Here is a 25,110-nt window from a genome sequence, read left to right as displayed (position 1 = left end):
AAGGCCCATATTTTATTAAGAGAAACTTAATTTTGAGCACTGATTGACAGTGTTATAATAATAGTTATTTTATAATAGTTTATTGCTTCAAATCACTTAAAATAGTGTATATATGTGCATATATATAACACACATATGTGTATGATCCATTATTTATTTTTATACGACACATGCTTTCTTAGATTTTTGAATCCACTTATTCAACAGTGTTATTCAGCACCAACGGAACTTATTCAGGCATTTCACCAAATAACGGGTATTCAAGATAAAATAGCACTGTATTGTTCTCAAGGAAGTCACAGAAACCTGGAGGAGACTAATGCATATTTAGAGCTCTGAGTAATAAGTTCTGTAGTAGCAGAATACTTATGTGCTGTGGGTGTACAGAGGAAGAAGCAAGGAAAGCATTTGAAGGAGAGAGACCGTAGTCAAGGCCTAGCGAGAGAGTGCTTTCAAAGGCACGGAAATAGGACAGTAGCAGAGTTCAGTAATAGCACAAAGACTGTAGTCCGAGAGCAGTTGTTTCCAACTTGTCCAGAAGGCAAGGCAATTGTGATTCTTGATTTCCTTCATAAACATCCTTGTCTATGCAGAGCACCGTGAAAGATTGACGCATTTTATCCACATACTTGACTTCGTGCATTTTTCATGAAGGAATATAAAACATGGATGATATATTCATGGCAAATCTGTCCATTTAAGCCTGGCCATAGGCTTTATTGTTTTTCTATTAAATAATTCTTTGCTAATAGCTTTGGTAATGCTTCGGGATTTGAACTGTTTCAGAAACCAGGGAAGCCAGAGACTTTTAAATGACCTTTTGTTTCCCTTTTCAAAATTGAAAAGGAATATTTGCTCACTCTAGAAAAATGTGTCATACAGTAGAAAATGAGACTATCATATATAATTATATAATCCAGGGATGTTCACATTTACTATTTGGTCTACATCTATGTCTCCTTCTCTTCCTCTACCTCCTCATTTCCTTCCTCTTTCTTCATGTACATACCCCTCTGCATTATTTTTTTTCACTTAGCAAAATTAGGATCTTATCCTGATTTTTATACTGAATGTTACAATGTAATAATTTTTGTCACTTAAAATTACTCACACATTATAATATGATGCCAAATATATTAATACATCAATATAGGAATTTAAACAGGAGGTATCAATTTTGGACATTCTGGTTAGAATGATTCCCTCAGAGGATGAGGAATGGAGAGATTAGAGTGGCACAAGTCCAAAGAGGTGACTGTTGTAGTAATTTCTGTGAGAGATGATGGAGGCCTGGACTAAATTCGTGGAAATGTTTTTTGTTTTGTATTGTTTTTTTTTTGTTTTGTTTTTAGGACTTAGAATAGATGTGTTTTTATGATAAATTAAATATATGAAATTGAAGGAAAGAAGCCAATTTTGAGGCAAATATTTAAGTTACGGTGCCATTTACTGAGCCAGCAGGTCATGGAGAGGAGCCAGTTTAATCATTCAATATAATATCTTGAAAGCTTCTATAGGCCAGTAACTGTAGTAGAAATTAGGGATACAGTTCTGGACAAATTAGATTGCTGTCTTTACATAATTTCTGTCCAGTGCAGCCGATAGACTTTACAAATACATAATACAGATAAAATGATGATGTTCCTCATTCCTCTATTCAAACAATTTTTAATGTGTTTCTGCATTGAACTAAGGACTGTGCTAAGTGCTGAGGATACTGTGATGAGAAAAATAGACATGGTCCTACCCTCACTAAAGTTACAGCTTAATGAAGGATATAACAGTAATCAAAAATAAATAAAAATATATAAATAAAATCTGAAAAATGTCTTGAAGCAAATTATAGTGTGTACGGAAACATAAAATAGGGGATAGTGTGGTCATTAAAAGTTTCCCTAAAGACATTTCATATTAGTTGAGACCTAAATGAGGAGCAGGGATTCATCTGCTTTGCTATATTCCAGGCAGAAGGGTCAATAAATGCATAGATCCTGAAGGAGGAGAGAACATAGCCCATTTTAGGAACTGAAGGAATTTTATAATGTCTTAGAATGGAGGCAGGAAAAGCAAGAGAGATATAAGAGAGGTAGTAAACCCCTAGATTCTGTAAGAACTAGAACTTAGAGGGCATTTCTAGGATTTTATTTTACTCACTGGGCAAATGAAAACCACTAAAGTGTTTTAGTTGGGCCAGTCTGGTTGGAGCTGGGATTGGATCTTTATTTCGGAAAAACAATTTGATCACAGTGGGTTGATGAGGGAAAAGACATGATGTCGTTGCAAGAATATAGGCAAGGAACAATGGTGTCCTGAGTGCTTGTAGTGGAGATGGAAACTGAGGATGGATTCAAAGCAGATTCAGGATATTTCATAGGTGTAGTCAGTAGGAATTTATGATAGATTGGAAGTAGCAGTTAAAAGAGGGGATATCGAGGGTGAATCCTAATTGTCTGGCTTGGGTAATACGTGGTAGAGCCATTTAAAATGATAAAGAAATTTGTAAGCTGTTGGGTTTTGTTTTGTTTTGTTTTTTGGTGAGAGATGGTTTTTGGGGAAGACGTCATTTAGATTTGGACCTACTGAGCTGCAGACATCCTTGAGAGATCCAAGTAGACATGATGAATAACAGTCAATATGTACGTCTGGATCTCAGCAGACAGAGTTCACCTAGAGGCAGAGATCTGGTGGTCATGAGCAAACAGTTGGTATTCGAAATCATTAAAGTGGGTGTGAAATTGTAGGGAAAGAGAGCACATTCCCATCTGGACATACTGACTTTGAAGTATCTCTGAGAAATCCAGATAAGGTCCTAGACAGAAATTAGCGATATGATCATTGGTGCTATATTCCATGAAAGAGGAGGTAGTAATAGTGCCTGGAAGGAGCAGAAATGGGCTTTGAGGAGTGTGATGACAACCTTTTTGGGGGCCTAGTTGTTTTGAAGACTCAAGAGGAGGACAAGGTGGGAATAAAGGTAAGATGGCACAAGTGCTGGACGTACTCTTCGTCCGTTCTACGTGTGATTGTTGCCTTTGCTCAAGCCAGTCATTGCTGCCTTGAAGGAGGGAATTAATACAACAGATTTTTTTTTAAGATTTATTTATTTGAGAGAGAGAAAGAGAGAGAGGGAGAGAGTGTGAGCAGGGGGAGAGGGAAAGAGAGACTCTCAGGCAGACCGTGTGCCGAGCGTGGAGCCCCACACAGGGCTCGATCCCGTGACCTTGAGACCACGACCTGAACTGAAACCAAAGTCAGAGTCTTAACTGACTGAGCCACCCAGGTGCCCCAGTACAACAGATTTTTGTTTTCTTTCTCTCCTCTTCCTTTTCCTTCCCTTCTCTCTTCTTCCCTTGCTTCCTCCTCTCCTCTCCCCCTTCCTCCCACTCTCCCTCCTTTGCTTTCCCCCTCCTCATACTTATCCTGCTCCTCCTCCTTTTCCTTCTTTGCGGTCCCCTTTGTAGTTAAGCAGATCCATATCGATCTAACCGACTCCAGGCCCCCATACGTCTGGCAAACAAGGATGAGGAATTTGAGTAGAGTGATGAAGAACACTGACATGACTGTGTTTGCGTTCAGGCTTTGCATTCACTAGCTTAGGAAAGCCTCTTATATGCTCTGATATTCAGTTTTCTCATCTGTTAATGGCAATACTAATAGGACCTAATAAAGGGAGTTGTTAAGATAGTTAAATAAGATCAAGTATGTCGAACTTCATTACAGTTCTGGATGCACTTTAAATGCTCGGAAAATTGTACTTATTAAATTCTACCTTTATTTTTTCCTTTTGAATCTGAGGCTTTTATAATTTTTCCTTTAATTCACAAATATTTGGTAAAATGGCACAGAACAATGAAGAATTATTATTTGAGTACCCAGCCCATTCAGGGAACGATGATAGTTGTTCAGGGTCTAAAAAAAGAAGCATAAGGGGACTTCTCTAATCGTTTTTTTAAAGATTGTATTTATTTATTTGAGACAGAGGATGAGAGAGAGAGCATGAGAAGGGGAAGGGTCAGAGGAAGAAGTAGACTGCCCGCTGAGCGGGGAGCCGGATGTGGGACTCGATCCTGGGATTCCAGGATCATGACCTGAGTCGAAGGCAGTCACTTAACCAACTGAGCCACCCAGGCACCCAGGACTTCTCTAATCTTAAATGTACAATCTAGACACCCAAGTCAGAAAGACAAGATGTCCCACTTTTTTCTCAAAAAGTATCTCCAAATAATTTTGTATGGAGATGCATGTATTATTATTTTATTTTGTTTTAACTTATTTTAAATTAGTTTTTTAAATTTTTTATTTTATTTAAATTCAATTAATTAATTAATTAGCATATTATTAGTTTAGAGGTAAAGTTCAGTGATTCATCAGTTGCATATAACACCCAGTGCTCATTACATCATGTGCCTTCCTTTATGTCCATCACCAAGTTACCCCCTCCCCCTCAGCAACCCTCAGTTTGTTTCCTGTTGTTAAGAGTCTCTTATGGTTTGTCTCCCTCTCTGATTTTGTCTTATTTTATTTTTCCCTCCCTTCCCCTATGATCCTCTGTTTTGTTTCTTAAATTCCACATATGAGTGAGATCATATGATGATTGTCTTTCTGTGATTGACTTATTTCACTTAGCATAATACCCTCTAGTTCTATCCATGTCATTGCAAAAGGTCAGATTTAATTTTAATTTTTAATTTTTTTTGATGGCTGAGTAATATTCCGTGTGTGTGTGTGTGTGTGTGTGTGTGTGTGTGTGTGTGTGTGTATGTGTATAATGTATTTGCATCTTCTTTATCCATCCATCTGTTGATGGACATCTGGGCTTTTTCCATAGTTTGGCTACTGTGGACATTGTTGCTATAAACATTGGGGTGCAGGTGCCCCTTTGGATCACTATGTTTGTATCCTTTGGGTAAATACCTAGTAGTGCAATTGTTGGGTTGTATTTTAAATTATTTTAATAAATACTTTAACAAATATGTTATTGTTTGGCCTTTTTCCTTTAAGTTTATTCTTTCTATCCTGCATTATGAACGTTACATTGACTTCAGAGTTAAATTATATTTTACTAATATGCTGAACATATTAAATTCTCTCTTTAGGAAGAACAGATCATTTAATGAGTTCCAAGAAGTCAAAATTCTTGCTCAATTTTTAAATGATGTTGTAAATATTTCAAGCATTGGTTTGGCATATTCTCAGAGCTCACATTGCCCGTGTATCACAGGCAGATACAAAATCCAGCGTATCATGTTACAATCACTTACATATCCAGAAAGGTAAGAAAACTGAATTTTGATTTCAGTGTATAATCTTTTATACTTGAAAATATTGGTATGCTAAGAAATGTTTTAAAAGTTTATGGATTCAAATATCTGTTGTGTATTTCAGATTATATTTTACATAAATGTTAGAATATCTAAAAGGTGCAAGATGCACTTTTTTAAAAATGGAAATTAGTTTGAATGAAACTTAGTTTGGAATCACATCACCTAAAGCAAAGAAAAAGCAAACACAATCATTTCATTAGACACAATAAAAATGAAAAAAAAATGAGACAAATATCTGCCTTAGAAGTTGATCGATAATTTCTTTTTTTTTTTTAAGATTTTATTTATTTATTTGACAGAGAGAGACACAGCAAGAGAGGGAACACAAGCAGGGGGAGTGGGAGAGGGAGAAGTAGACTTCCCGCGGAGCAGGGAGCCTGATGCGGGGCTCGATCCCAGGACCCTGGGATCATGATCTGAGCCGAAGGCAGACGCTTAACGACTGAGCCACCCAGGCAGCCCTGATCGATAATTTCTTATATATACATATATATTTACAGAGAGGTTGAGATTCCTTTTATACAATTCTTTAGATGGGGTTCAGTGGCTGAAAACTATAATGAGGCATATGGTCATAGAAGATAGAAGTCATCATGACTTTCAATGATTTTTTGCTTTCTCTTAAATTTATTTTTATTTGGGAAGAGAAAAAAAAGTCCATTTTCATCTATTGTATCTAAGATTCTACATATCACTGGAAATTCAACCCCAAGAATATATTGACAGAAGTGAAGCTCTAGCATATATACAATAACAGCGTGAGGAAAATCTGACTCTACATTTTAATTTTACCATCATATGTTTTGGTTTGTCTGTTATATCACAAATATCTCCATTCTACATCATGACTTGATGGGTTTTTTGAAGATGATAGACTCCAGCGGTATTTTTCTTAGTCTATTTAGTTTTTTTAGTTCCGGCTTTTCTTAGTTCCGTGTTCTCCTAACTGAAGAGGTTTTCCTACTATCCTTGTCCCCACAGTATTGATGTACATGTTCACCATGGCAGAATTCATAGTCCCACAAAACACCTCTGTGAAAGTACTAAGAACCACTAAGGCCTCTTTAATGAGTTGACCATTTGTCTATTTGGATATGTGACATGTGATTTGTTCCAACCATGAGTGTCAACTGAGAGTCAATAGCAATGGGTTTGTGGATTGCTAGAAAACTCTCCTTTAGCTGACAGTGGAGCTTTCTTTTTACTTCTCTTTATGTTTCTGTATTTATATATTTGATTCCCTAATTACCTTTCTATGAATGTTGCGCATAGTAAATAAGAATTTTTGGAGAATAAAAATAATAAATGATAAGAATATGCATTTAGACAAGGTCTATATCAAAAGAGGAGAATTGGGGGAGGGCACCTGGGTGGCTCAGTTGGTTAAGCATCTACCTTCGGCTCAGGTCATGATCCTGGGGTCCTGGGATCAAGCCCCACATTGGGCTCCCTGCTCAGCGGGGAGCCTGCTTCTCCCTCTTCCCCGATCCCTCTCTGCTTGTTCTCTTTCTTTAAAATAAATAAATGAAGTCTTTTTAAAAATTAAAAAATAAATAAATAAAAAGAGGAGAATTAGAAAGATTCTTTGAACTGAAAATTATTTTGTAACTTTTGGCATGAAAATAGTCACTCAAAAGTCACTAAGTAAGATGTCATTATAATGGAAAAAATCTAGGAATAATTTTACTGTTTTTTGTCTTTGATTGAAATACCTACAAAAAATACCAAAATATATGGAAATTTTCAGCTAGGAATATTAGCAACATCATTCCCCACCAAAGTATACCAGAGAGAGACAGACAGACAGACACACATAAGGGGGTCATGTTTGAAGGACTAGAGCTCAAGATTTTTAATCTTCAACTGATCTCTGTATTGATTACCTTTTTAAGACAATATTTATTTATTCCCCACCCCTTGTGTTTATTATCTTAAAGATGCAAAGCCTCTACTAAACTTAAGAATGCAAAATATATTTGTGTTCCCAAAAGCTAAGTTTTAAAGGGGCCAAACTTGTTGCACCATCATATCCCCTTATTCTCCCCCATTAATACCTCTCTGAGCATAAGGAAGGTGAGTATAAACAGAATTTGAGATGTGATTTTATATCTTCTGTTTCTGGTACTTAAATGTAAAGAATTCATACTGTCTCAGAATAAAGTCTTCTCCCTATATATCACATATGGAAAGAGAAAATAAAAAGTTTCCTCTTTAGTCTGAGGATATAAACAAAATACACTTTCTAATAGCTATGGACATTTGCCAATTAAGGCAAAACATTAATTAACCACCACCTTACCTGTTTCACAAAGTAGCTTATTCATTAAAGAACTTTCCCCTGCTGCTCAGGTCAAGAGGCCAGCTCCCACCCCCTTGTCCCCCACCCCATATTGTCTAACCATCTTTTTTTTTATTATTGTTTTGTGGTAAGAGCATTTAACATGAGATTTACTCTCAACAAATTTTAAAGTGCAGTATTATTTACTATAGGCATGATGTTGTAGAGCAGAAAAACAAGCAAACTCTTACTACTACAAAAGACAGAAAATCCAACCACAGATCCCTAAAGATAAAGGGGACCTGTAGCCAGATGTATCTGAAAATGCCATAGAAGATAATGGCCCCTGGCTTAGCTGCATTCAAAGGACCAAGTGCACTTCTGTGCTAGCTCTTGGCTTTGCCATTCACATTGCTTTGTCCCAATACCAACTTGGCTGCTACTTGATGCCAAATTCAAATCCCGTGAGGATGGGTGGGGAAAGAGTTTTAAAGTCTCTTTGCATGTCACTGACTTTGACTGGGCAAGTACATACCTTTGAACCTCATACTGTGGCCAGGGAAGTAGATTTTTCTGATTGGCCAGGGAAATAAGTCCTTTGATTTGTGCTTACTCTGTGACAAGATGGGACCAAATTCAATCAAAGTTTATGTGTGTGTATATATATATATATATATATATATATATATATTAAGATTTTATTTATTTGACAGAGAGAGGGAACACAAGCAGGGGGAGTGGGAGAGGAAGAAGCAGGCTTCCCGGGCTCAATCCCAGGGCGCCGGGATCATAACCTGAGCCGAAGGCAGACATTTAATGACTGAGCCACCCGGGCGCCCTGATCCAAGTTTATATATTAAGAGTAGGTTGAAGAATGTTAAAGGTAGTATTACCAGAGAAGATAATATTACCTGTAAGGTGAAAAAAGTAACAGGACACTACAGAAAGACTGAAAAAAATTTGATAATTCAGGCAAAACATTAATTAAAAGTAGATTGGTTTGGGGGAGGCTGGGTGGCTCACGTTGAGCGTCTGCCTTCAGCTCAGGTCATGATCTCGGGGTCCTGGGATCGAGTCCCGCATTGAGGCCCGCATTGAGCCCTGCAAGGGGGTCTTGGCTCAGCGGTGAGTCAGCTTCCCCCTGTCCCTCTGTGGTCCCTCTCCCTCTGTAATTTCTCTCCGACTCTGTGATCCCTCTCTTCTGTGATTGCTGTCACTCTCTTCAAATAAATAAATAAAATATTAAAAAAAAGAAAACGAAAACTTCAATCTAAACAGTTTTACTGAGATCAACTATAAGTTAGCATTTTAAAGAAGGAAAACATCACTCATTAGAACAGTTGTTTTTTTTTTTAAGTGAAATTGGAAGAACTGAGCCTTGAAGAGAAATGGGTAATAAATAGCATTTAGGTTGCTAGAGAATACCAAGCAAGGAAAGCAGCAAGAAGCTCCAAAGGTGCATTTGTGTTCAGTGTGTTTTTTCTTTAATATCAAAAACATTAGAAACACTAAGAATTGTGACGGGGTGCCTGGGTGGCTCAGCCATTAAGCATCTGCCTTCGGCTCAGGTCATGATTCCAGGGTCCTGGGATGGAGCCCCATATCGGGCTCCCTGTCTGGCGGGAAGCCTGCTTCTCCCTCTCCCACTCCCCCTGCTTGTGTTCCCTCTCTCGCTGTGTCTCTCTGTCAAATAAATAAATGAAATCTTAAAAAAAAAGTAGATGGGCTTGTAATTTATCTTACTGAAGTTAGATATTGATTTAACAACAACAACAAAAAACCTCAATATAATTTTGATTGGCTGATGCAGTTAACCTGTGAATGAAGGCAATGAATGAATAGCTAAGCTGGATCACTCAAATTCAGATTTTTCAAGATCTGAATACTTCAGACGATTTTGGGGTAAGTTAGGTTTTTTTTTAACTGGTTGTATTTATTGTTCTGGATAGCTATAATGTAATATTTTGCGTGATAAGACAACTTGAGATTGAACATTGTAGTAACTGCTTAAGTAATTTACTCCAATATATCATGGAGGGTTGATGTATAACTTTAGACATTTTGTCCTTTTTCAAATTAATTAAATATTTAAATCAACAATTTTGTAGCTTTGCCCCGAATGCCTTACTTACTTCCTGTTAACTTCCCTAGTTATTTAGCATTGCATTTAGTTGAAGAGTTTCAACATTTAGTAAACCGTTTTCAAGATGAATAATAGTGGTTAAGGGTGTTTAGATTTACTACATCCCAGACACTGCTTTTGCAACCTTTGCAACACCTCTCTGAGGTAAATATTTTCTTTGTTTTATTAGTAAAGGAACAGAAACTGAGAGGCTTTATATAACAAGTCTAAGGTTTCTCAGCAGAGGAGTGGCTTCGCAATGATTTGAAGCCAGACTTTTCTTGGGTTTTTAATGTTTTTTTTTTCTTTTAGTTGCTCTTATTTTGATAGTAATAAACACTTTTTTCACTAACTAATATAGTGATTTATTCCCCTTATGGAGTATTTGGAAAATTTAATTCAAATGTAATGCTACAACCAGGAACTATCACTGTTAATATTTTGTCATGCTTACTTATCATCACACATGTTACAAGTGAATCATGAATGTAATTATTTGCATTAAATTATAAGCCAGCTTTCTGTGTAGGGTCGTGCAGTTTATTCACTGCAGGAGGTACCGGCATCATTGTTCATGTAGATAACAAGGTGAACATAATGTACTTGGAGGTGTGCCATACCATGGACCTGATTAGAAGCATTTTTTTCTTCCAAAATATAAATAAATGGCTGCCATTATATTCCACCTTTTGCAGAATATTCAAATTAGTCTTTCCTTTATTGTTCGGCATTTTGGTGCTTTTTCTTCCCCCCAATGCTTGCTTATCATAAATACTATCGATGCATAGAAAACTATCTGCACAGTAAACAATTTCCCTGTTCTATATTCATAGAAGGAACATCAAGGAGGAGGAACATTTTCAAATCTTCCACCTCAGCACATGATGTTCACACCTTGATACAGGTTGTTGGTGAGCCTACAGACAGTGGTTGCTTTCTCCATGCATTTCTCCATTTTATTTATTTTTATTTTTTTTAAGATTTTATTTATTTATTCATTTGAGAGAGCGAGAATGAGAGAGAGAGAGAGAGAGAGAGCATGGGAGGGGAGGGTCAGAGGGAGAAGCAGACTCCCCGCTGAGCAGGGAGCCCAATGCGGGACTTGATCCCGGGACTCCAGGATCATGACCTGAGCCGAAGGCAGTCGCTTAATCAACTAAGCCACCCAGCCTCCATGCATTTCTCCTTTTTAAAAAGTCCTGTGTTATAAGGGGAAAGGAAAGGGGAAAAAGGCAGACAGATGTGTCCACTATTATATGCAACTCCCTGTCTTCTTTTTTTTTTCTTCTTAATAATTTTTGCATAGACAGCTATTGTACACAGTTCATTCATTGCTTAATAAGGAAAAAATAGGGTAAAGTAATTGGAATATGCTATAGAGCAAAAAATAAGCATGCATGTAATTTCAATTTTTATGTAAAATCTAAACAGTGGATAGGCAATGAAAATTTACTAAATTTGCAAAATTTAGATGCAGTTGTTTCTACTCGGGGGAGGGGGGCGGGAAGAAACCTAAAACACATTTTTGTAGGGTGGTTAGCAAAACTCTTAACATTCCCTGCTGGCTGGGGATGCTAACAGATGCTTGGATGAAATGTATGCTTTAAGTTTAATTACCTAGATAATTGCCATAACCGTTTAGTTGCTTTTCCTATTTACATCTGTCCATACAGATAATGTGCAATTAATGAGAATTAGCGCTGCCAAATTATTGGAAATGTGAGTTTTAAAAATGTGATGCCTTATGGTCCAGATAAACTGTGTCTGCATTCAACCAGCAATTATCTCTGTAGCAAACTCTGATAGACACTACAGCATAGTTCTCCTTCAGGGCGTTTCCAGTAGGGTAGGGCCTTCAAACTTAGGGACTGAGAGGAATATTCACAGTGAAGGTGACCTGGGATGACTTCCTGAGAAAAGTTGGATTAAAGCTGCTTTTTAACACTTAACAGTAAAAAGTACTCTTTTTGGTATATAGTTCTATGAGTTTTGATACATTCATAAAGTCATATAACAACCATCACATTGAACATACAGGACATTTCCATCAATGACAAAAACTGCCTTGTGCTACCCCCTTATTTTCAACCCCGCTCCTACTCCCTGGCAACCACTGTCTCTAGTTTTGCCTTTTCCAGAACTTTATATAAATGGAATCATAATAGTATGTAGCCTTTTGAGTATGGCTTTTTTTCATTTAGCTTCATACATTCAAAATTTATGCATTTTGTTGCTTATACCAATGGGATGTTATTGATGAATAGCATTCCATTGTACGTATATACCACAGTTTGTTTATCCACTCACCAGTTTGAAGACATATGGTTTGTTCACAGTTTTTGATCTCTATCTATGGATAAAGCCAACATAAATATTTGCATGTAGGTTTTTATGTGAACATAAGTTTTCATTTCTCATGGATAAATACCTAGAAGTGAAATTGTTGGGTCATACTGTTAAGAGTATGTTTAACTTTAGAGGAAGCTGCCAGACTGTTTTCCAAAGTGACTGTACATTTTGCATTCCCACTGGCACTTAGCAGGGTTCCATTGCTCTCCTGCATCATCAAAGACTGCACCTTCCCCAGTGTTTTTGTTGTTTGGTTTTTGTTTTCCCTCTACTAATAGGTGTATAGAGATTGTGTTTTTAATTTGGATTTCTCAAATAGTGAATGATGCTGATGGCTTCTGCCATTTTTGAGGATATTTACATCATTTAGTTTATCATTGTGGTTTGGCTCAAAACTATCATCTTACCATTTTGTTTTCTATTTGTCCCACCTGTTTTTCATTCCCAGTTTTGTCATTGTCTGCCTTCTATTGGATAAAGAGTAGTCTCATGATTACATTTTATTTCCCTACTGTGGTATTATTATTATTATATTATTAACTCTTTGATTATTTTAGTGGTTTCTTTGGGGTTCATATTATAATCTTAATTTATCAGAGTCTACCTTCAAGTGAATTTTACCACTTCACATTTAATGTGAGAATGTTTACAGTAGAATAACTTCATTTCTCCCATCCTAGCTTCTGTGTTGTTGTTAGCATACATTTTACTTGTACATATGCTAAAAACTCCATAATACAGTGTATCATTTTTGTTTAAAGAGTTAATCTATTAAAGGGATATAAATGATTAGGAAAAGTCACTATTTCTGATGCACTTCTCAGAACTGTTAAGTGGTTGCCTATTTTTATGTGGTATAATTTACCTTTGGGCTAAAGGAGTTCCTTTAAGGTTTTTGGTTTGGTTGGTTGGACTTTGTTTTGTTTTGTTTTATTTGGTAGTGTGGGTCTACTGGGTGTGAATTCTTTCAACTTTTGTGTATCTGAAAAAGTCTTTAGGATGGCTTCGTTTTGAAAAATCATTTCTTTGGATATAGATGCCTGGTTTGACAGGTTTTTTGTTTGTTTGTTTGTTTGTTTTTAAGTTCAGTTAGTTAAAGATGTTGCTGGACTGTCTTCTACCATGAATTGCTCCTAATGAGAAATCTATTACTCTCCTTCCTTTGTTCTTGTGACGATTATATGCCTTTTTTTTTTTTTCTGGCTGGTTTTAAGATTGTCTCCTTACCACTGATTTTAAGCAGTTTGGTTATGATGTGACTTGTAATTTTCTTCATACCTCTTGTGTTTGGCACTTGTTGACCTTCTTGGACCCATAGGTTTATAGATTTCATCAAATTTCATCTAAAATCATAATTATTTTTGGGGGAAATATATTTTTCCAAGTCCCTTCTCTCTCCTCTCCCTTTGGGGACTCCAATTTCAAGTTCATTAGGCTGCTTGAGGTTATGCCGCAGCTCCCTGATGCTCTGTTAATTTTTAAATTTCATTTTCTCTCTGTATTTTATTTTGAATAGTTTCTGTTGCTATGGCTTCAAGTTCACTATTATTCTGCAATGTTTAATCTGCTATTAATCCCATGCAGGGTATTTTTCATCTCAGACATGGTAGTTTTCACCTCTGGACGTTTGATTAAGATCTTTTTATATCTCTCATGTCTCTAACTATTTGAACACATGGAGTAAAGTTATAATAACTCTTTTTTTAAAGATTTTATTTATTTATTTGAGAGGGAGAGAAAGAGAGATAGAGAGCACGAGAGGGAAGAGGGTCAGAGGGAGAAGCAGACTCCCTGCTGAGCAGGGAGCCCGATGTGGGACTCGATCCCGGGACTCCAGGATCATGACCTGAGCTGAAGGCAGTCGCTTAACCAACTGAGCCACCCAGGCGCCCTCTTTTAATGTCCCCTGCTGATTCTCTCATCTGTGCTAGTTCTGGACTGGTTTCAATGGTGACCCTCAGATGGGCCCATTTTTCTGCTTCTTTGCATGTTGGTAATTCTTGATTAGGTGTCACACTTTGTGCATCTTATTATGTTGGGTGCTCTGTATTTTTATATTTCTGTAAATATTCTTCAGGTTTATTCTGAAGTAGTTAAGTTCTTATAAACAGGTTAATTCTTTCAGGTTCTGCTTTCAAAATTTATTAGGCAGGCCACGAGTAGTTTGGGATTAATTACCCCCACTACTGAGGCAAGAACCTCCCATGTACTCTCCCCAGGGACCTATGAAATATTGGCTTTTCCCATCTGGCTGGGAACATGCAACCTGGGTTAGTGCTCAGAACCTTAAGTAACTTTTAAAAACAAAATTATAAGCTTGGATATGGTGATATATTGTACAAAAGCCCTGGGGAGCTTTTTCAAATAAGTTTATGTGTGTCTTATACATATACTTATTTAAGTATATGTATGTCTTATAATTTGGAATAATAGATGGATTAAAATAAAACAAATGAATTGTGTTTGAATTTTAGAGTTTTTTTATCACTAGATTTCTTTTATTATTTAGATACTTTATCAAAGTAATGTATTCATTTCACTAATTTGTGGTAAGTAAAGCATTAGAGATGCAATATTCAGTGCTCTTTTTGAAATTAAAAAAATCAGCATATAATAGTCTTTGCATGGTGGTTAAACATATAACACCGTTTTCTTCTAAATTGTAGTTTTTAAAAATTTTTATTGGTTGGAGAGAAGAAACTATTAATAACCTAGAATAAATGATGTCAAACTCAGAAACATGGCAGAGGAAGTAGATAGGCTTTTCACAAGGTAAAAACCAAGAAAATTAATTTTTCTCACACATTTTGGTGAAAATTAACTTTGGGTAGGCATTGTAAACCTGCCTAAACTGTCTTGTAATGCTTGCAAAGACTTTGTAAAATATGGAATATTTAATTCAAAAATATGCATTTATTATATTACTGATGGAACATATCTTAATGGAAATGGGGTTGTGAGCTTTTCTTGTGGAAAAGAAATAAAAACACACTTGCCTTGATATTATATTGTAAATATGTGAAAACAGTGGTTAAGGCTGAGGTAATTTACCTATTAATAAGTCTAATGACACACTTGTCCTACTGTGACAACTGAAAAATGCGGCGGATCAGGGAGATGTAGAACAGTGAAGGCACATTCAGTAATTTAGGGGTATAGCAGGATATATAAAGAATTGACGTAAGTATATATACATTTGTTTGGAAAAGTGGTGAAGTCATTCCCACACTTACTTCTTAATAAAGAAGGGAGGTTGATGATCTTTGATAACATAAAAAGCTACTTTTGCTGACATCTAAAACTCTTATAAGATTGAAGTATTACCATTTTACATTTACTGTTATAGTATTAAAATTAAAATTTCAAGATGCCTTTATTATTTCAAATGGAAGACACTGTAGAATTCTGTATCAGTTTTTATAATAAAAAATGAATGTCTATATTTTATCACTTTTAAACACATTAACAAATGTAGAAAATTGATTTATTTAAAAATTGAGTAACTGAACCTAAAAAAGCTGTTGAATATTTAAAAAACTTGTTCGAAGGTATCCTAACCAAGCTAGAAGGAGCCTGTGAGCAATGTACATCTTGAACTAGAGCAATGCATTTTTCAAGCAAAGGTGAGCTGTCAGCCCCCGTGCAGCTGAGTTGCCCCTTTTCCTTGACTAAGTTGCTATCGCTCACATAGGAAATTTCCATTTATTTCAACCATATTTTTCTTTAGCTCCTTTCCTGAACTTTAACCTGTCTTTTCTTATCCTACTTGATTACCTTTTTAAGGTTCTTTTTTGGACATTAACAGGAAGATAAAAACTAGACAAGATGCTTGATTCATCACAGTGACTTGACTTTTCAGACGTCTTCAAATGCTAAATATACAATCTCTCCAAGATATAGATTCTTTACTCGTTATTATCTCTACTTTATTAGGTGGAAAAGAGGACTGATTAGATTATTAGAAAATCTGTGTGCAGTTAAGCCCCATTCTTTAATGGTGGCTATCACGGTAGAAAAAATGGCCCAGCCACTAAGCGTTGAGTTCAGGCTTCAGCTATTTCAGTATCCAAAAATATCTCCCATATAAAGTAAATATCCCAATGAAGCATCAAGGAGAGAAGAAATTGAAACACAGAGAGTTTTTTCTTTTCCATAAATATTGTGTCTACTTCATCCCGGTATAGCCAAATGAGATGGAATGAAAACGATGCCAAAGGTTTGTCTCTGCATTTGGAAAACTAATTAATTACAGGCATTGAATATCCTACTGTTTATGAGGAAAAAATGTAAACTTTGCTGCTTTTTACTAATAGTTATTTTTTTCTCTCTCTTTTTCTCTTTCCATAGACCACCACTTTGCATATACAATTTTGTACTTAACGAAAATGAGGAAGTATTTCTCAACCCGAGCACATGTACATCAAAGGAAATATAAAATGCCTTTTTCCATCAAATATAAAAACTTGTTTGTGAATTAAAGAATTTGTAAATGGGAACAATGCATTCTAAAAGAATGCATTGTTCAATCTAGGATTCAGATATTTCTACTTCCTGAATAAATTTTTAAAATCAAAAATATAGAAAAAAACTATTAAAGTACATATAGTAAAGCATTCTGAATATATTCTTTTTTTTTTAAGAGTTTATTTTATTTGAGAGAGAGAAAGCACAAGCAGGGGGAGGGGAGAAGGGGGCAAGCAGACTCTGTGCTGAGTGCAGAGCCCGGGCTTGATCCCATAAACCTGAGTTCATGACCTGAGCCAAAATCAAGAGTCAGATGTTCAACCAACTAAGCCACCCAGGAGCCCCACATTCTGAATATATTCTAAAAGCTGTTTATTTCTGTTTATCTCAATCAAATGTTTATCTTTGAATGTTTCCCTTAATTACTTATTATTAACAGATACTATGTTTTTAGAAAAAAAGAGAAGCCTTTTGCTTCAATACACTGTCTAAATAGTATCATTCTCTACTTCTCAGACTGCAGTAGTAAAATGAGTGAGTATGTATATTTTTAATTGTAAATTTGTCGCTTGGAGAAATCACTTGGATTAATGTAAATCTTGTAAACATAAATATAACCTCTGTTTCGTGATCCATTTGGCGTTTAGTGCTCCATTTGATCTATTTGGCATCGTAAATAAATTAGTTTTTTTTTAAGAAGAAAAACTTTATTTCAGACAGGTTTGTTGGTATGTGTGCTACAGAAAAGGCTGGTTGTAGCAAAGAGTTTCATTTCAAACCTGCACTAATGTATAAATTAGACATTATTTGGGAATGATTAATTTCTGCTAAAATGTAGATTCAATCCAACATTATGCCAATTTTTACATTTATTGTAGACCCTATTTTAGCACTAGAGGTTAAATTTTCATCACCAAAAAATAGGAATAACCTTACAGCTACCACTAAAGTAATGAGCTGTGAAATTAATTTTCCAGTATTGCTTTGAAAATATACCGCCAGGTTATAAAGAGAAATTCCGACTCCATCCAAATGTATGATTTCACTGGAATTCTTCAGTCATCATCTACTGTTGGCTTGATTATCACTCCTCTTCTTATTTGACCCCAACCAATTAAACGCCAATGTTTCTCAACTCTTTGGCTAAGGGCAATTTTTTCTCCTACTTCTGTGCACACAGGATTAGTCAAAACGATTTTGCCCAAATCGGCCTTGACTGCACTAACTCTTCCTCCTTTTGACAGGGATTCTGTGTTCACCATAAGCACTTCATTCTTTGAGAGCTTTTGCACCTTTGCTGCTTTCTTGTCCCCTTCAGTGCGTACACCTAGCAGCCGTCTAAGTAGGAAATCGGAGATTTCCAATTCTGTGAAGATCTCCGGTAAAGCTCCAACCGCACCAAGTACCTGTCCCACCATTCTGTCAGCCCAGCACAAAGCGGGGTCAATTTTTGTTCCCACTCCGATAAGACCTCCTGGAGCAGCATATTGAAGATCATTATGTTCTGCAAAAAGTGACACCATTTTGGAAAAGACTGGTTTACACATGAATTTTCCTTCACTATCTTTGGAAACAATACCAGGTCTGACTTCTATCTCCTGGCCCACCTTTAATACTCCTTTTAGAATACTACCACAAGCTACACCACCCTTAAGGTCATCAACTTCACAGCCAGGTTTGTTGACATCAAAGGACCTAATAACAATAAGTCGGGGTTCTGAAGTAAAGTCTCTTGGGGGTACTGGAATTTTCTTCACTATGTACTCACAAACAACTTCAATATTGTATTTCAGCTGAACAGAAATTAGAATAATAGCTCCTTCTGCTACTGTACCTTGTACAAATGCAAGGATCTGTTCATACTGTTCTTTAGCCTGACTTCTTTTACCAGATCAATTTTATTTTGTAGAATCAAAATATGCTTCAGTTTCATGATTTCTATAGCAGCCAGGTGTTCAGAAGTCTGAGGCTGAGGACGAGACTCATTACCAGCTATCAACAGAAGAGCTGCATCCATCACTGCTGCACCATTTAGCATAGTAGCCATCAAAATATCATGGCCAGGACAGTCAACAAAGGAAACATGTCTGACTAATTTGAAATTCCCTTTGGTCCCTGGAATGTCCGTAGGAAACTCATCTGGTGTACTACTTCCACAGGATCTATAACATTCCAGCCGGGGACAACTTGGGTCATCAAGTTTATAAATCTTAGCATTAGCATATCCAAGCTTGATTGTAATATTTCTTTCTAGTTCATTTTTGAACCTGACAGTGTGAACTCCAGAAATAGCTTTTACAACTGTGGATTTTCCATGAGCTACATGACCAATTGTACCTATATTAATTGTGGCTTGTCTGCTGATAACTTCACGTGAAAGTGGCATCAACTTGGTAACATCCAAGGTGGCGAGATCCTGATGAGAAAGATGCGGCTGCCCCAGAGTCACTCCAGCCTCACTGCCCGCTGTCTTGCTCCGAGAGGAAGGAAGGACAATAAATTAGTTTCTATGGAGCACAATAATATATGCGTCTGTGACACTTAAGGTCAAATCTCGGGTCCACTTACTGGTGGTGAGAACGTGAGTAGCTAAACTTACCTCACCATGTCTCAGTCATCTAAGAATTTTTGTGAAGATTGAGTCAGTATTTTGACTAGTGTCTGCCCATAATAATAATAACAAAAATATCTATAGCTAACACATATATCACTGTCTTCCTACCCAGTTTAATAACATGTATATATCAATTCATTTAATCCTTACAAAAACTCTGGCCTTGTTATTTCCACTGATGATGAAATTGAAGGACTCCTGGGCCTCAGCTCTCTTTCACTTATGTCTGAATACTCCCAAAGTTTGTTTCCTATATGTTTCTAAACTAATCTGTTGATTACAGTCAGTCTCTATGCTTTTGACTTCCTGGTGTATTAGTTCTCTGGGGCTTCCATAACAAAATACCACTGAAAGAGTGGCTTAAACAACACAAATTTATTTTCTCATGGTTCTGGAAGCTGAAAGTCTAAGATCAAGGTGTCAGTAGGCTTGATTTCTTCTGAGGCCTTTCTCCTTGACTTGCAGAGGCTGCCTTTCTGCTGTGTCCTCCTCACATGGTCTTTTCTCTGTGCATGGTGTCTCTTTCATGTGTCTGGATTTCCTCTTCCTATGAAGACACCAGTCAGACTGGGTGAGAGCCCACCGTAATGGACTCACTTTGATTTAATCACTTCTTTAAAGACCCCCATCTCCAATTATAGGCACATTCTGAGGTACTGGGGGTTAGGGATTCTGTATATGAATTCGGGGGTGGCACAGTTCAGTCTATAACACCTGCCATGACTCATTAGTTACACAATGATGACCTTTGCTAATAAGTCTTCTGAAGGTTAATTGGGGCCATTGTGTAAAAACCCTTGAGGTATTAGATGTGTGTTCCAGGCAGAAGCAAGTCAAAGTCTCCTTACTTTTTGTCTAGGGATCTGATCAGTGTAGCCTGTACCCCAACTGTCTAACTGTCCTTGAAGGCAGCTCCTTCAGTTTCTGTTTTAGCCCTTCACTCCACAGGCCTCTGACTCGAGTCTGCAGAGATACCTGTTCTCTCCTCTCTGTCAGGTAGGCATTTGCTCACAGACTTCCCACATTCTTAAACAAAACTACAAACCCTCATGTAATTTCACTTTTTGAATCCCCTCTAATTAATTTGCCAGATAGCCCCAGCAAATTTTGAGTCTCATTTTGTGATATAAATGACATTTAAAATTAAAATGCACTATAGATATATTATGAGGAGCAGAAATTCTGTTCCCGTGTTCCTGGTTGCTTAGGGTCTCTGGGTAATAGAGAGACTTATAGCATATTAATGGGCCCTGCAACCCTCATAATAAAACTTCCTTGCGATAGGCTCTCCCAAGGATAACTTGACGTCATGAACTTACAAAATGTTTACATGTTTCCATATTGCAATAACTTCTCCAGGATCCTAATTCTTCTCATCTTTTTTTTAAGATAAAAGGCAGATGAGGGAAGAAAACTTTGACTCCTCTGATGTCAAGTTCATAGTCTTCAAGCAATATTTTTAATCATATTTGTTTTTTTTTAATTTGTGGAAATCATAGATCAAAAATAAAAGAGGAAAAAATGCACTTTTTGGAGGATCATAATGAAGCACAGGTTTCTACAGCAATTATCTGGGACAACAAAAGGTACACATAGACATTATGCACAAAATATGTTATGCCAGGCTGCTTTGAAGACATACTGTTCTGGAACAGATAGTAAAGGAAGCAGAGAGATGAGATGTTTGGATTCTTTATCTTTCAGAATGCCTACTTGGCATGAATCACAGAATCAGACTCAACCGTGTCTTTCAAAATCCTCTCAACAACAGAGTTTTATTATTTTTAGGTAAGTACTATATTACTGTTTTACTGTTGTGCCTTCTTTGTGTTTCCATGGCATAATAAACTATATTTAAAAAAATAAGTCACCAACAAAGCAACAAATCATACCTTTGTTCCCACAATGGTTGACTATAATGACAAGGAAATATAATCCTAGACCAACTGGATTTTGTTTAATAAACTATACATTTTAAAAAACCCAAATTGCATCATTTATAAGCTGTAACACCATTAATGTACTGGATAATTGTTTAAATTGTGTGTATGTGTGGCCAAAATAGACAAGGCACAATTATAAGAATACTTAAAATTAGTTACATTCATAAAAGTGTTGTTGTGGGTCATAACATTTATGGCCTACGTATTAATCCTGTTTTTTTGACATTATTATAATATTAATAGCAAATACATAATGCATACTTACTATGGACCAGTCTGTGATTGACTGACTGATTGATTGATAGTAAGCTCTATGCCCAAAGTGGGGCTTGAATTCACGATCACGAGATCAAGAGTCGTATGCTCTACCACCTGAGACAGCCAGGTGCCCCACCAGCCTGTGTTTTAAGTCTTTGACTTGCACTATTTCAACTAGTACTTAAATATGCCCTATAAGTTAGATACTTTTATCACCTTCAGTGACCAAGGGGAGTAAAAGAGGAAAAAGAAATCCTTTGAACAACTGACAATACTTGAAAGATATGTTGGTTGTATGTTGTCTATTGAGTATGTAATAGGCATTAAGCAAATGTTTGTGGATAAATAAATAGATAGATGTGTGAACAGGAAGTCACAGAAGTCACTGGAAAAGAAGCATAGGACAAAAAGAAGAGCCTGACTCAGAAACTGTGATGTGGTTGGTGAATGCCTGCCAACTGCCAAGGGGCTTGCTGAAAGTAACCATTCCAGCAAATCGCCAGACACATGTGCTGGTTTTCTGAAGTATGGTTTTAGGATCTTAGTATGAAGACCCTGTTAAAAGTTACCACATACCTGAGTCCTGCCCCAAGGAAACATAATCTGCTTCTCCAGGTGGCGTAAACGACACTGTCAGAGAACATCAGTGGATGACTTTGGGGTTATGAGAATGTAGGACTTCAAAGCACAGATAACATTTTCATTCATAATTTCTTTTTTCCCATGAACATGTGGTACATGAGAAAAGAAGGAAATATGGGAGGTGAACAGCTGGTTATGCAGATGGTGTTGAATTGAATTTGGATTTCTGTATCATGGCTTAAGTTTCTGGAATGCTAGGCTCTTGGCTAGGGGTAGAATTATTTCTCACAGGGACATGGAAGAATGTGTTTGCATGTAGGCTAGCAGTCATGATTCAAGTGTTTCAAATGGAACATAATATTGCAGAAATGTGTTTGAAGATTCAAAGCAACAGATCATTCCCCCAGATTCTCTAGGACGCAGTTGAATACTTTTCCAGCTTTCCTGTTTGATCCCCATTAGCACTTTCCAGTTCTTAACTCAGATTTGTCCTCACTTCTCACTTGGTCTTTTCTTGGCCTTTTCTATAGTTAACTTGTTATGTCTCACCAAATCACTTCTTCCTTTGCTTTCACCTCCTCCTCTGTTTCCCCAGAGATGTTATTTCATGTTCCTGTTACAGCATGGGCTATTAACTCTTTGCTTACTTGTCTGTCTTCATCACAAGGATGTGATCTTCCTGAGTAGGACATTTTGTATTATACGTCTTTATACTTTCAGGGTTTAGACCAATGCCTGGCCTGTTTCAGGGGTTCCATAAAATTTGTTGAATGATAAATGCAAAACTAAATGAAGCAGTAAGTTTCTTTTTAGCTTAGTCAGGAAGAGTAGGCAGTCACCATTTGATTGCCGGCTATTTAGAAGAACAAAATGTTACAAGTCGTTCTGGTTAGAGATCACAGAGCTCTCACAGTACAGCAAATTTAAGATCATCTGTGTCTTCAACTCTTTTCTAAAAATGTAGTAGAACCAGATTTTAACATTAGGTGATGTTAGTCAAGACAGAGTACTTAAGAATAATTTGCATTTAGAACTGAATTCAAAATAAAGTCTTCCACATACATCATTAAAGTATTAAAACACTAACATTCGAGGGTGCCTGGTGGCTCAGTTGGTTAAGCGACTGCTTTCGGCTCAGGTCATGATCCTGGAGTCCCGGGATCGAGTCCCACATCGGGCTCCCTGCTCAGCGGGGAGTCTGCTTCTCCCTCTGACCCTCTTCCCTCTCGTGCTTTCTATCTCTCATTCTCTCTCTCTCTCTCTCTCAAATAAATAAAATAAAATCTTTAAAAAACTAAAAAAAATAAAACACTAACATTCGAAACACGTAGAAGAATGATAAAATTCAGGTCTTTTAAAAACAACTCCCTGGGAAAGGAAACAATTTGAAGGTAAAAAAACACAACAAAGTCTGCAGCAGGCAAAGATTCTGAAATCACTGGACCTTTGTCAGTTGAACTTGTCATAAGTTATCAAAGAGGTTTTTTACTCTCCAATACATGTTAGTGTAGTGTTACTCTTTAACACTTGGTAGAAGAGATGCTTAATTGGGAAGATGTTGGTGGAAAAAGTTTTCAAGATGAGGTTGTCAAAGTAAATGAAGAAAGAAGGACTTTGAAAGTGGGCTTACTCTTAGCAGAAGACTCTAAGTTGGGAGGGGGTATGAGATGAGAGAGAGAGTGACAAAGAGAATTAGAATTTTTTAAGAATACACTTTATCTTGGGGCGCCTGGGTGGCTCAGTCGATAAGCGTCTGCCTTCGGCTCAGGTCATGATCCCAGGGTCCTGGGATCTAGCCCCACGTCAGGCTCCTTACTCTGTGGGAAGCCTGCTTCTCCCTCTCCCACTCCCCCTGCTTGTGTTCCCTCTCTTGCTGTCTCTCTCTCTGTCAAATAAATAAAATCTTAAAAAAAAAGAGTACACTTTATCTTAATGATCAAACTAAATGTATTCTCAGAAACACATGACCTACCCACCACCCCCAAGAAACTTTCATCCTGAAATACAAGATATAGTTTCTGTGAAATAATGAGTTACCGATCATAGGGACTATCTTATTTCAACCATATTTCCCCACAATCTGTACCAAAGAAAATGACACTTGACCAATATTTATAGATTTGAATATAGGCATAGTTTTAGTATAAAGTAAAGAAAAATTTGGAAGACACAACAGGGTTATGATGATGGCAGCCAACAGTGATGGATTTACCCTTACCTACCTTTCATTTGAACAAGTCAAGGAAATACACAGAATCCAGGATTGAAAATATTTGCCATCTAGGAAAATTACTTATAATCTTCCAAACTTCAGAAGGATGTTATAATAACCAGACACAAATGGGACTTTGAGGCAGATAGCTGAACTGAGAATGCGGGGTGGGAAGAGAGGTTGACCATCGCACTGTGATTCCATTTCACTTTCCAACCAGAGGTGTATGGACATTTATCTACTGGGACACAATACCTTTCTGAGAGCAAGAAAATTTTCACTCTCCACATTCTCCTACATTATTTCACTTTCTAGTCTCGAGTAGTCCACAAATCCAGGAAAATTATACTATTGGAAACAAATATACATAGGCTATGGTGGCTTTCCACCTGTGGTAGATTATTTCAGTAATATCTCCCAATTTGTTCAAATCTCCCTGTAACCATTCCCATAGATAACACCTTTAAACCCTGAATCTGAGCTTGACCATGTGTCTTACTTTGGCCAATGGGACAATGTAACCCAGCCTGAGACCTGACAAGTACTTGCTGCCCTTGGATCCCAGAGACATCATGTTAAAATGCCTAAGCTAGGCTGCTGGGAGGATGAGACAAGGAATGGAGGAAAATTGAGTCACCTCAGCCAACAACTGCCACTCAGCAGGTTGACCACAGACAGAGATTGGTAGAATTGGCCCAGACTCACAAAATCATGAGCAAAATACAGTAGTGGTTGTGTTAAGACACTGTTTTGGGATGGTTTATTATGCAGCAAAAGTCAAGCAATGTGCTTTCTGAAACATGAAATAGGTAAGCATGGATCACAGCGAGAAAAACTGTGTGCTGCATCTAGAATGTGTAAATTAGACATGTCTCCATAGACGTTCATTCATTCATTCAAACATGCACTGAATGTATATTATGTGCCTGACATCTTGCTGGAGACAGCCATGAGCCAAAAAGAG

General features: G+C 36.9%; 2 protein-coding genes across 2 annotated transcripts in view; one reads left to right on the top strand and one right to left on the bottom strand.

Annotated features, from left to right (window-relative positions):
* LIPI (lipase I) overlaps positions 1–16,508 on the top strand; it is a 40,892-nt gene extending 24,384 nt beyond the window's left edge. The window contains exons 8-9 of the mRNA XM_035728655.1: positions 5,097–5,273; positions 16,421–16,508. Of these exons, the coding sequence (XP_035584548.1) occupies positions 5,097–5,273; positions 16,421–16,508 (265 nt within the window). The remainder of the gene's footprint in view (positions 1–5,096; positions 5,274–16,420) is intronic.
* Positions 16,509–17,592: 1,084 nt separating this feature from the next.
* LOC113915868 (eukaryotic translation initiation factor 2 subunit 3, X-linked-like) lies at positions 17,593–19,034 on the bottom strand (the record flags this gene model as incomplete). The annotated part of the gene is given in 2 exon segments (XM_035721879.1): positions 17,593–18,416; positions 18,419–19,034. Coding segments are annotated over 2 exon segments (1,440 nt in total), but the record flags the coding sequence as incomplete, so codon positions are not given.
* Positions 19,035–25,110: the final 6,076 nt, after the last annotated feature.

Source organism: Zalophus californianus, chromosome 1, assembly GCF_009762305.2.
Source record: "Zalophus californianus isolate mZalCal1 chromosome 1, mZalCal1.pri.v2, whole genome shotgun sequence".
Lineage (NCBI taxonomy): Eukaryota > Metazoa > Chordata > Mammalia > Carnivora > Otariidae > Zalophus > Zalophus californianus.
The sequence above is the reverse complement of the archived record's forward strand: the minus strand, read 5'-3'. Positions and strand labels throughout refer to the sequence as shown.